The 14,191-nt window shown below is 38.2% G+C and overlaps 1 protein-coding gene across 1 annotated transcript in view; it reads left to right on the top strand.

The window, feature by feature from the left end:
- The window catches only part of LOC145979498 (retinaldehyde-binding protein 1-like), a 123,360-nt gene that overhangs the window by 33,686 nt on the left and 75,483 nt on the right, over positions 1-14,191 (top strand). The window contains exon 3 of the mRNA XM_083112432.1: positions 8,582-8,673. Within this exon, the coding sequence (XP_082968558.1) occupies positions 8,582-8,673 (92 nt within the window). The remainder of the gene's footprint in view (positions 1-8,581; positions 8,674-14,191) is intronic.

The following is a 14,191-nucleotide window of genomic DNA, read 5'->3' as shown; positions in this document are numbered from 1 at the left end:
ATAGACCAACCGAGACTGGACCTTCAGTTCTCAGGTAGCACCACAAACATACAACGATTTAAATCTGGCGAACGTTAAGGCTACATACTCGAAGTGCCTGAAGCATGAGCTCGGAAATTGTCGTTTACAAAATCCTTTACGAACTAAGGGAATATCAACTTTTGTTTTTCTAGTGAGAGCATTATATTGGATAAAACATTTTACTTTCAGTTGGTAATTCAAGATCCTCGGCTGTATGTTCTGTGGAAAAAATGATAATACAATACCGAAAATGAGAAATTTGAATTATACTTTTAAGAAAACGTACCCCTGCACATTGCAAATTGCCGTGGATGAATCCGGTCACTTTACTTCAGGTGGGACATCACACTTCACGGGGGAATATGGGGGGGGGGGGGGGTACGTTAATGTCATATACATAAAATTATAATACTAATAAAACAATACTAATATTATTAAATTTCTCCTTATTTCTGATATGAAATTAAATTAAATTAAGTGTGAATTTCATGATGGGTTAAAACAAGGAGATGCATTATCTCCATTGGTCTTTAATTTTGCCTCAGAATATGCTGTTAGGAAGGTAAAAGAAACTAACGAAGGACTAAAATTAAATGGTGTGACTCAGTAGTTAGCATATGCAGATGATGTAGACTTACTGGGGGATGATGTGAATACAATTAAGAATAATGCTAAAATATTTTTCAAAACTGCTAAAGAGATAGGTTTGGAAGTTAACAAAGAGAAAACTAAATATATGCTTACAGGCCGAAACCAAGTGTTAGGCAATAATTAAAATCTAATTATTGATAACTCGTTTTAACCAGTTTCCAAATTCAAATACTTAGGAGTAATATTAACAAGTGAAAATTATATTAAAGAGGAAATAAAAAGTAGGCTTAATTCAGGAAATGCATGTTACTTCTCTCTTCATAAACTTTAGTCTTCTCGTTTAGCATCTAAGAAACTAAAAGTTGAAATATACAAAACAGTAATTTTGCTTGTAGTATTATATGGGTGTGAAACGTGATCCTTTACATTGAAAGAGGAACATAAATTGAGAGTATTTGAAAATAAGATCCTTAGGAAAATCTTTGGACCTAAAAGGGATGAGGAGACAGGTGGGTGGAGAAAGTTACATAATTTAGAACGACATAATTTATATTCATGTCCAGATATTATTAAAATGATTAAATCAAGAAGACTTAGGTGAGCAGGCCATGTGGCACGAATGGGAGATGAAAGAGGAGTTTACAGGATTCTTGTTGGGAAACCTGATGGTAAGAGACCTGTAGGAAGGCCAAGACGAAGATGGAGGGACAACGTTGAGATGGACCTAAAGGAAATCGGTAGGGATGGAAAAGAGTATATAGATCTTGCTCAGGATAGGGACAGATGGAAGGCCTGTGTTGCTGCAGCCATGAACCTTCGTGTTTAAGAAGGCTAGAGAGTTAGTTGGTTATTGAATCTCGATAAGGCTGCACATGCACGTCACCTCCATTTCATAGCAAATAGTCGACTGACTAACCGTTAAAATTACTGCAAGAAGTTCACATAATAACGATAGAAGCAGTGGGGGCATGGAGGCATTAACATTCTCCAACCTTGGACGGATATCAATTCTAGTGGGAGGGGGCAAACATTGACGGTCAAGGGCACCTGCAGGGGGCACAGAGGGCCAAATTGCGCCCCTTTTAGTCAATATTGTTTTCAGTTTCCAAAAAAATGGGTCTAAAAATTTTCATGCTCGTAACATATGGTTGTTTCCTGTAATGCATTGTAAGTTATCAGAGAGAGAAATAACACTACACTTAATTGATTTTGTCTTAAATGCACGAACAATTGTTTGGAGGGAAAGAAGCATGCAAATTTCAGAGACGTACATACTTTTTGCTCTTGGTTTATTTTGAGGTGAATGAATTGATTATGTAATGAAACTTTGAATACGTAAACAGTTTAGTGTTAGCATGTATGTTGCATGTGCATTTTCTTATCTTACGTCGCTAAATGTTTCATATGTGTGAAACATTATGTTGTACATGAAAGTGTTACATGTTATATGTAAGAAAATAATTATATTCGGAATGCATTTATATGCATTTTCTGCCATTATAAAATGCACTTTGTGTGCTTGTTTTCCATAATTAGCTAATGTGAAATTTAACGTGTTGATAAAACATTTCAAATAATTTGTTCCAACACAAATGCTTTAGCGACGATTTCTACCCCATTTTGCATGATTTACGAGGATCATAACGTATTTCATATTATTACTACTACCACCAACACAATAGGCTACTACTACTAATAATAATAGTAATTATTATTATTGTTTTTACTATTGTTGTTGGTATGTTTATTCTGGTACTTGCACCCCCCCCCCAGACAAAAATTCGTGGTTGCGTTTTTTTAATAGAAGGTCACATTTCACCAGTTGCCGTTCAAAATGTGTCCAATGTTGAGTTTCAATGAAATGGAATTTTATTACATATTACAGTAAAACCTGTCTATCCCGGAACATGATGGTTCCGAGCAAAATTCTCCGTCTTAACAGTTTTCCTTCTTATACAGGGTTGACTCTAAATACAGTATAGAGATCTGCAGGAAATAATGGAAAGGCAGATTGACATTTCGCATTACTTATGATGTAGAGTAGTAATGCATGTACGTACATGAATAAAAATGCGATACAGTGGCAATAAGCATAGCAGAGATTACAATTATGTAACTACACAACATGTTGGTACACTTTTTACAGTATTGTAAGAACGTACAGTACGTACTTATGTATCTTTTCGAACCCGGGACCACTGGCGTCGTAGCGCGATGTGCATAGAGGGAAAGAGAAAGATTGAAAGATGGAATAAAAGAGGTGAAGACAGATTGAGATAAAAGTGAAGAAAAAAGAAAGAAACAAAGAGAGATAATAAGAAAAATAGAAATATGACGAAAGAACAGAGGAGAAGTAGACAAAGAAAGGTGGAGAAAGAGGATAAGAGATGAAAGAAAGAAACGGAATCGCAACAGCTATGAGTATTGTAGCGCATTCTTTCATATCGACAATGTTACCGATAAGCGAGTGGCAACAGAGGCGTGTTCCACTTACAGTATTGCATTGTTTTCTTGCGAGCGGAAAAAATAAAGGAAGAAATTTCCGTGTTACTGAGAATAAAAACATCTCGTTGGTCTTTAAATGGTATTCCGTTTCCGCGTTAAGGAAGTTTCCGCCTTAAGCAGGCCATTTTCAGGTATAATAATCTGTCCGTTCTGGGGACTTTTTTTTTTTCCGTATTTATAGGTTTCCTTCTTATAGAGGTTCCGGGATATGCAGTTTTTAATGTACTAAGCCCCGCGCCAGAGCAGGTTTTATGTATTAGCCACACGAGAACGGCGCTCAGAATGCTAAGTGCAAGTCTTGCCTCAACCGCCGAGTTGTTCATATCGCAGACAATGAGTAAATCCACAGCATTGCTCGATTGATTAATTTGTTTATTTTTCTTCGCTTTTTGTGCCACTTTTGGCTAATTTGCAAAGATGGGGATGAGTGATGATTAGGGTAGCCCGGGGCTATATCGATCATTTCACATTGAACAGTACATAAAAAAATGAAAAAAACTTTTTCTCCCAAAACTGTTAGTTTATTCTGAAACACCATTCTTTTGGCTACAAAAGTGCACAATTTAAAATTATATGTTTATATTTCTGATAGTTGTAAAAATGGAAAAACTGAAACACTACACATTGCAAGATTTTCCTAAACTACGGGGTAATTCTGATCATTGACGGGGCTATTCTGATCACTTGCAAAATCACATGTCTAGATACATTTTCCACAAATGAATTGTATCTTACCAAAGCCCCGTCACGTATGTATTTCATGAAACCAAATGTTCCATCATTGACATCGTATCCACTCACCTTTAACAGCACTTTCGTTGGAGTAGTACAACTGACCGCAAAAACCGCAAGGGATATTGTCTTCATCGTTACCGACATTCTTAATCTGCTGTCGTTTTATCATTTTCTTCCCTACAGGCGTATGCTCGTCAGATGGCATCCTCCCACTTTTCTTCTACATCGTTTTGTCTTTTCTGGCTGTTTGGTGAGAGATGGGATTATTTCAGAGAATGTTGAAGTGGAAGAGGATCGTAACGATCGTAAAAGCCCCAAAAGCCGATATTTTCTTTATTGGTTGGCTACACTGCGCTATACAACTTTGGCGCCACGAACGTGTATGACTAACAACTAATATACCTACCCCATTGTTACATATATAGTTACCCACTTACTAATAATAATGTGGCTGGTACAGCTTACGTTCAGAAGGTTATCTGTTTAACTATGCGAAAATGCACATTCAGAGTACATACCTTGTTTCCAAAACCAATTTTTTACAGGCACATTAATTTACAAACAGCAGCAATGTCGTGCGCATCTCAACCGTGTAGGTTCTCCTTCTCCACTGATGCAATGAAGTTTGCAAACCCGAGAATTAACAATGCCCTAGGATCGAATATTCTTTCGTCGATCGATATAGCCCCGTGATCGATATAGCCCCGGGCTACCCTATGATGAAATTGATGAATGGACATACAAGACTTTGTACTTGCGTCTCATTTCTGTTAGGAGGACACGTTATAAATGCGGCAGCGTTCATAGTAGGATATTAATAGCACACCATGAGGAAGTAAATGCATTTTATTTATTAGTTATTATGTAAATTAATAGTTAAAGGTATGCCATTTGATAAAGTGTAAGTCATTGTCCAATTGGGTGGATTAATGTTTGAATATAACGCCTCTCAAATGATGGCCCCTCTGCACAATACATTCATCCAGGCGACGTTGGAAGCTTTCCATAACTCGTCGTAACATATTCCTTGGGATATTGCCGACGGCAGTTGTTATGCGGTCCTTCAACTCAGGAATGGTGGCACAACGTGTTCGGAAAACTTCTTGCTTCAGGTACATCCAAAGGAAAAAGTCGGCACGTGACAGATCGGGTGACCGTGGCGGCCTGGAGATGTCACCGAAACGGGAAATTACTCTTCCTGGGAATGTCTGTCGCAAAAAAGCCATGCAAATTCTAGCTGTATGCGAGGTTGCACCGTCTTGTTGAAACCATAATTGTTCCATATCCACATTCAACATCCCTAGAGTCGTTTTCACGTTCAGAAGACACAATGGGCTCTTATGGGCAATGCTTTTCTTATGGGAAATACGAGCGCGCTGTTGTCAAATTTCTGGATTTACAAATTTAGCTTAAGTAAAATCGGTACCTGCAGTTTTGCAGGAAATTTTGTAGAGAATACGATGGTGAACACAAAAAACTGAACTTGCTTACATAATTTTAGATAAATTAAAAACGCAAATTTTCTGTGAAAACACAATTTTTACATTGTTTTCATTCCTAACGTTGAAACATGCCGTAAAATTGAAGCTTTCATTATGAAAAAAATTGACACTGTTTTTTAATTGTCATAGGTGACGGTGGTACTCAGAATTTATCAATACTTTAAAGCATATTTGCATTAAAAAATATTCAAATAAAGTATGTGGAGATTTTTTATATTCGTGCAGTAGAAAATGTCGTCGCTGACCATTTTTTGTTCTGTAATTCCAAGTAAAAACTTCCAGCGACAAAGTTGTGGAGAAAATAATGAAATTATTTTTTATAACCACTCAAAGGTTCCCAGAAATATTACTTCCATGCATTTGGAGTTTCTTTTAACCCGAACCGCACGCGAAGTAAGGAGACGTTGTCTGGCCATCTTGAGCTGACTCACCGCAGCATTCCGGCTAATCACCACCAAGTTTTCCAGGTGTAAAAATATGAACTTCTTGCATTTTGTTATAATAGAATTGAAATTACTTAAATTTAATAATTGACAATTATTTCCAATGCTGCTCTTGTGAGCAACATTAGTGCTGTCGCAAATACACGTTGTTTTCGTTTACGTTACTGTCGACATTAATGCTGAAATGAAGATCACCTTTCAGTTTCCAACTTACACATAAATTCATAGACACCATATTAACCTTTGAAAGGGTTTCCAACACGTGACAAAATATGGGGCTTCAAGATAGAAATATGACATGCCTTGCTTGAGTCATTCACGTCTTATCAGTTCACGTGGGCCATAACTCATTTGTTTGTTTGGGTTGCAACTTGAATCTAACCCATGTGCCAGGGTCCCCTTACTTGAGTGAGAGATCTGCTTTGGTCTGTTTAGACTTTTTCCCTCTCCCGAAAAAGTGTTTTCAGTTGTGTGAGCTCTCAGTGATTTTTACTTTTTTAAGTGATTTCTGAAGTGTCATATTCGTGCATTACACTCGCGTGTGTAGTGATCGCAATGGATCATAGTAAAAAGGGTAACTGTAACGTTCACAGTATAATATTAATGTTAATAATTACATATAATTATCATTATATATACAAAAAAAGTAACACCTTCATTGTGAAGGAAGGTCATCATTTCCCGGCGACATGAGCTAGCGCTGTATTGGCAACACTGTGCGGTTTCTCCATAAGCGCCGTTGTCTCTTCTGAACGTGAAAATGACTTTAGTTGAGGAAGAACGAAGTCTTGCAGCATAATTAGGTAGCGTTCACTCGTGACAGTTACAGCCTGACCGATGTCATTCTCGAAAAAATAAGGGCCAATAATCCCAAACGAAGCAATTCCACACCACACTGTGACACGAGAACTATGCAATGGCTTGATGTGCAGTTCATGCGGGTTTACATCACTCCAATAACGCAAATTCTGTTTATTCACTGAACCACATAACTCGAAATGAGCTTCATCTGACATCATGATGGTGTCCAACATTTCGGGATTTTGGCGAAGGAGATCACGCATCGTTAAGCAGAATGTTTCTCGTGAAACCCAATCGCGAGGCTTAATTTCCTGCACAATCTGCAGCTTATATGGGTGAAAATGGAGATCTTCATGCAATATTCTCCTGAATGAGCGATCTGACATTTGCAAATTTTGCGAATGTCGGCGAGCAGATTTTTTTGGGCTACGCAATATTGGAGCACGAACATTTTCCACGGCTTCTGGTGTCCGCACAGTTCTTTCACTTCTTCCTGGTTTACGATTACACGCAGCGGCCGTTAATCGAAATGCACTAACCCACCTCAGAATGGTCCGTCTATCTGGAACTTTCCCATGACGTCCCACGTTGAAATGTTGCCTAAATAGACGCTGGGTAGCAATTACAGTGTCATTACTCTTGAAATAACTTTCCACAACAAAGGCACGATGCTGTACACTCCACCGATCCATCTCACTCTAACAATCGAAATGGCACCTCATTAGTACACGAATGCTGCACGAGATGGCACGCATTCATACATTACGTCATTGTACTACGCAAGCCAAAATAAGCTATGAACGCTGCCGCACCCTATCTCTCTCTCTCTCTCTCTCCCCCCTATCACTCTCACCTCTTTCCCTCTATCACTCTCACCTCTCTCTCTTTCTCTTTCTCTCTCTCTCTCTTTCTCTCCTTCACTCTCTCTTTCTTTCTCTCTCTTTCTTTCCCCCTCTATCGCTCTCACCTCTCTCTCTCTTTCTCTCTCTCCTTCTCTCTCTTTCTTTCTCTCTCTCTCCCTCTATCACTCTCACCTCTCTCCCTCTATCGCTCTCACCTCTGTTTTCTCTCTCTCTTTCTCACCTTCACTCTCTCTCTCTCTTTCTCTCTCGCCTTCTCTCTCTCTTTCTTTCTCTCTCTCTCCCTCTATCGCTATCACCTCTCTCTCTTTCTCTCTCTCCTTCTCTCTCTCTTTCTTTCTCTCTCTCTCCTTCTCTCTCTCTTTCTTTCTCTCTCTCTCCCTCTATCGATATCACCTCTCTCTCTTTCTTTCTCTCTCTCTCCCTCTATCGCTATCACCTCTCTCTCTTTCTTTCTCTCTCTCTCCCTCTATCACTCTCACCTCTCTCTCTATCACTCGCACCTCTCTCCCCTTCTCTCTCTCTCTCTCTTTCTCTCTCTCCTTCTCTCTCTCTCCCTCTATCGCTCTCACCTTTCTCTCTATCGCTCCCACCTATCTCTCTCTTTCTCTCTCTCCTTCTTTCTCTCTCTTTCTCTCTCTCCTTCTTTCTCTCTCTTTCTCTCTCTCGTTCTTCTCTCTCTCTCTCTCTCTCTCTCTCTCTCTCTCTCTCTCTCTCTTAATCCCACCTCTCTTTCTCTCTCTCATTCTCTCTCTCTTTTTCTCTCTCTCTCTTTCTCTCTCTCTCTTCCTTTCTCTGCCCCTATTGCTCCCACCTCTCCATGCATGCATATCAAGCGGAATGTATTTTTGTTTGTATTGTTTCCTGAACCATACAATTATAAAATACATAATAAATGTGTCATAAATTGCGAAATACACATACACGCAAAAATGACAGAAAAGCGACCATAAGTAACAAAAATGCAAGTGTGTGTGTGTGTGTGTGTGCATGTATCAGAAAAATATTGTGTCTAGCAATAACAACGTCTCTTTGTACCAGTCTTTTAAAGCATTAGAAATTTAGAATATAGATTGGCCAAGAATACTCTTCCTTGTATTAATTCTTCATTTCCTCACAACAGGAGATGAGACACTTACCTGTCGGACTGATGACGAATATCTTATTAGATTTCTCAGGCCGTGCAAGTTTTACGTCAACAGTGCGTTCGAGAAGGTAAGTTATGTCACTCAAATCTCAATAAGCAAATTAAGAGAATTTTTAATGTCGCACTACCACAACTTATATTTGTCCTGGATATAAGAAGCTTCTTGTTTTAAGGAAAATGAAATAATCACATGTACCTTTTTTTGGCTAATTAAAATGCCAATATAGATTGTGAATTGTGAAATTGTAATTATGAATACACATTTCACACAGAAAGTTACCGGCAAAGATTTGACCGTCTGGCTGTTAATGTACAAAATCAGGATCCCACATTTTTGCTTTAAATTTTAACTCCGTTAAGCCTTGTTTCCATGATATGAAATACTAAATATGCTGACCAAGGCAGTAATTTATTTTATTAAAAACATAAACTAAACGTAACGTTTCAACCTTCTAGCAAGGTTTTCTTCAGACTCTGTATCAAGTACAAATGTAACAAGATACAAAAACAGGGCATTATATATACACACAAACATTACTCCCTCCAGACTATTAGAAAGTTGTTCTGGAACTTTCTAGCACGTGGCTTTCCCTTGTCAACTGTACTTTCACCTAAAAGGCTAAACATATTTACTTCCATCTAGAATGTGGTTGGACTTTTTATCTCACGCTCTTTTTCCTTCATTTTTCTTCCTTCTCCTCTCCTCTTTCTCTCTTGTCCTTTCCACTCTTTCTAACACCTTCTTCCATTCTTTGTTTATCTTCAGTCCCCCATTCAAGTTCATTGTGTCTTCTTCAAGTTTCTTCTCTATTTCCTTCGCCTCCTTCCATTTTCTCATTAGTATTCTCTTCTCCCTTCCTATCTGCTTAGCCTCATCCCACTCTATGTCATGTCCTGTTTCTCTCGTGTGTTTAAATATCGCATTTCTCTCTCTCTTAAGTCGTACATCATCCCTATGTTGTTTCAACCTGTCTTTCAGCCTCTTTTTCGTTTCTCCTATGTACACCATAGAACCACATTCTATATGAAGTAAATATGTTTAGCCTTTTAGGTGAAAGTACAGTTGACAAGGGAAAGCCGCCTGCTAGAAAGTTCCAGAACAACTTTCTAATAGTCTGGAGGGAGTAATGTTTGTGTATATATAATGCCCTGTTTTTGTATCTTGTTATTTTGTACTTGATACAGAGTCTGAAGAAGACCTTGCTGGAAGGTTGAAACGTTACGTTTAGTTTATGTTTTTAATAAAATAAATTACTGCCTTGGTCAGCATATTTAGTTTTTTAAATTTTATTATTTTATGATGGATAATAATACATATTGGTTAAGAATTGCAGTTGCTGGCACAATATATGAATCGGTCACAAGAAAAATGTTGTAACCAACCATAAGCAAATTTTTCAGGACGAAAATAATTTGTGAAAGGAGTATTTAATATAATTTTGAAGTAAATCATTAATTATCTTTTATTGAAACCATCGTATACTGGCCAAAACAATTTTCCTTTCTTATTGTGGTGGTATTTCTTAAAATATGTAGTGAAAAGGTTTTATTTTCAGAGAAAGCAACGTTGTTATAGCTGTCGCAGCGGCATAGACGTGCGCACGGGAGGGGGTCAATTGACATCCCTAATCGTCAACGTCCGCACATTTTTTCCAGGTATTGGCAAGCAAGGTATTTTTCCAGGGAGGGGTAAACGGGGCATATTCCCCCCTTTATAGTGTTACCATATCAATAAACACACCGTTCCTGCATCCGCATTATAATAATTAACATAAATTACTGTGACTGAAATCAAATTACACAGGGTGTACACAAAGTAATATTGGAGTTAGAAGTCGTTCGTATGGCTATGTAAACCAAAGCACGCATTTGTAGCTTAAATGCAATCAAAGAAGAACGGTTAAAATTTTGTCTGGCAACACTGAAACGTTGTCTCCTAGCTCTATCACGTGACAGCTCCAGTGTTCAAGATGGCGACTCCTCATCAGAAATCTCGACGTCTCAGCAGAAATACTTTTGCTACTGGAGTATGCGAAATGCAATTTACTCGTTACAGTTCAACGAGCGATCAGACGTGAATTTTTAATTGATCTGCCATGATGACTGGAGACGTAGGATTGTACAGGTGCTGTTGGATCCATTACACCTGAGAAACTGACCAGAATGTGGGATGAACTGGACTTTAGTTTGGATGTGTGCCGTGTAATAAAAGGTGCTTACATTGAGCACATGTGTAGTAGGTGTTTTATAAACTTGTAAACTTACTATTCCGTCTTATGTAAGGTATTGTATACAGCAAACAAGAGAAATTACACAAATTTGAGACTCCGATATTACTTTGTGTACACCCTGTATTTGTGAAATATATGCTTTTATGTTGACATTCATTTTCCAGGGGGAGGAGGTTCAGCAATCCTTGCACCCTCTCCTCTTCCGGATGTCCATGCCTCTGTATGCTTTCTCACAGAAATTTAGTGTAGATGAATCTTATCGCAGTTATTAAAATATATTAAATGAAATGAAGTATTTTGAAGCCGATGAATGTTTGAAGCAACTACGAGGAAGGGAGCTAAAGTATTATTTTCTATGTAATAGGACTTTTCCGCTTCGGTCTCTAGCGAATTTCTTGTTATTAACACTCTCACATGCGCTATTCTTCAGTTACGCTGCCTCTATGTTTCTGCATTTAATATGCAGAAATTCTGTATATAACATGTGCATGTATGTATGATACGCTTAAAATGACACTACAGGATTTCAAGATTTTTGCCCCCCCCCCCCCAATCAAAGGGTCTGCGCACGCCTATGCGGAGCGATGATTGCAATGTTGTTCCTGATGCACCAAACCGGCTAAAGGAAAGCTTCTGAAGGTATATTTGTTTCATTTAAGATTACAGAGAACACAAAATGTAAGTTGAAAGCACAATATAGTGAATTATACAGGTTAAGCTTTAGCATGTTATTTTTAGCTTGTCACTCATCAGTAGCCTACTCTCAGCTTTACACTTTTTTTTAAATACAACTCTCTGCATCGATGTGGAATGCATCGACACCTATCAAAAAGGTTTCTTAGCTTTCAGTAAATATGTTTCCAGATCACGGCTCCTTCCAAGTCACAGAATAACGAGACAAAAAAAAGTACGACGGCAATCACAAATTTTGAGGGTAATTTCACGAGAACTAGCTTCGTTTTCTTGAATAAATAAGTAGTGCAACTGCCCTTGAAGGCTTTCCTTTGTTATCCTTCGATTCACTTACATTTATTTCACGCTTTCTGTTCTTATAAAACTTTTATACGCATAAAATGTCAACGTTACTGTACTAAACTCAGTTATATTTCTTACTGTTATAATGTTGTTCTATCAAACGTTAAGTGGCATAGAAAGTGCTGTCATCTGTGAAGCAAAGTTAAAACTAATATCACTATCGCATTCACCATGCTTAATACAATAGTATTCCGTCTTTAGATCACGTTTGACATAAACGTTAGTTACATCGTTGTTCATGTGACCGGTTCATATGTATTTTTAGTAACTAAAGCATTAAAAGTACATTAATATGTAATACTTTAAAAACAGCCATGGTCGTTTATTTACGGTAGTTGGATGGTGGATTATACTGAAGGACGTAGGACGTCATTTCAGCCAACCTTTTAGTGCATAAGAAAGTAATTCTGCTTACGTTCTCGACCCTGAGTGTTTAATTTCTCTTGCTGAAGCTCTTGTAGTCAATTTCATGCCCACAACAGCTGCCATAAAGTTAGAGTTTTCAAGCTGAAATTGCCCTTGAGGTTAGGTACTTCGGAGTGGTTGGGAGCACGTACCTGCCGCAGAAAATCTGTGGCGCTGTTGACGCGTGGACCTTTCTGCACATCTCAACGCAACTAATTATTGTTACGTAAACATTTGCCTGGAGGTGATTTCTATGGTAAAATAAAAACGAGTCATCAGAGGGGGAAGGTCACTTGTGCCCCTCCCCTTTTCTTTGGGAAATCATAAAAAAAGACGTCATTCTGAAGGTCACTCTTGGGAATATCCATGAGACTTGCCTGTCTTAATCACTCATAATGCAGAGGGAAGATTCTTCATGTAACTTCTGATCAGATATGCAAAGGATACTGTCTTCTGGCGAAGTGATAGTGTAAAGGGATTACAAGCTAATGTCTTGGATTGCTTTATTATACTTCGTATCTCTACCACTTTTGGCTAATCGCGAAGATATGAGTGATGATAACGTATAACAACACTCTTGAGTGCAGTTTACCACCATGAATAATACTAAATCACTGTGCGTCAAAATAACTTAAAGGTACGGGATCGAACCATGCACACAGAAAACTAAATGCATCATATCGATTGATGCACCAGAATGCATCGATTGATGCACTAAAGTGTGTCTTATGGCTTCTTCAAAGAATCAGATTCACATTTGATGGATTTGGGTGCATTTTTGTATGTCGTGAAAGAAACACCAAAGTGCATCATTTGATTCAAGTGAGGATTCCTTTCAGTCGAGATGCACTTCAATGCATCAGTTGATGTTCCTTGATGCACCTTCCTGCATCTTTTTTGATAATGCACTTAAACGTTTGGTCTGAACTACAGAGTTATGTAGCTCAGACGAAAGTTTAAGTTCATCATAAAAAAGTGCATTCTGGTGCATCAAAGCGCATCAACTGATGCATTGAAGTACATCTCGACTGAAAGAAATCCTCACTTGAATCAAATGATGATGCACTTTGGTGTTTCTTTCACGACACACAAAAATACGTCAATGCATCAAATATGAATCTCATTCTTTGAAGAAGCCATAAGACACACTTTAGTGCATCAATTGATGCATTCTGGTGCATCAATCGGTATGATGCATTTAGCTCCCTGAGTGTTGAGTGCGTTACTTTCTAATGAGTAGCTTAGGCTTCCGTAGAACATGCGAAGGATGCATAATTAACATCATCTAAATAAACACTGAAATGAAAGATGGCACAGATTGGTTTAAATACCTTCACGATCGAACCTGCACTGGCATTTTCAGTAAAGGGTTTACCTGTCTCGTGACGTAGGCCTCCTCTGATAGCTGGTTCTTAATCTCACACACACAGAAAGTCTATTTAACTGATCGTCAATAACTTAGCTTCCAATGACATCTCCCTGTTCTCGAAGTCGTGAGAGACTGAAGCTGAATGTATCTCGTGAACTTTAAACAACAGACTCACTCCTAGCTTTTCTGTAAGCAACCCTTTCTCTCCCTCCATCTCCAAAGCCACAACTGATCCTCTCAATCGATCAAGCGACAACTGATACTCTTTCCAAATACCCCTTCTCCTCTTACCATTCAACACTCCCAACAATGTACAATACCTCCTATCATAGGCATAGATAGAAGTTTATATTTGGGTGTGCACAAAGAAAAAAATGAGGTCTTGTACCTTTTTAATAGCATATTTTGCAACACAATCATTTGGCTCTTTAATTCCACTGATGTTTGTAAAGGAATATAAATTCACTAAATGACAGTGTTGAAAATTTCTGAATATATATGTAGTAGAAGAAAATCAAATTGCATAGAAATTACACACACACAAAA

The sequence above is a fragment of the Lepisma saccharinum genome, chromosome 26, assembly GCF_977018435.1.
Source record: "Lepisma saccharinum chromosome 26, izLepSacc3.1, whole genome shotgun sequence".
Classification (NCBI taxonomy): domain Eukaryota; kingdom Metazoa; phylum Arthropoda; class Insecta; order Zygentoma; family Lepismatidae; genus Lepisma; species Lepisma saccharinum.
The sequence above is the reverse complement of the archived record's forward strand: the minus strand, read 5'-3'. Positions and strand labels throughout refer to the sequence as shown.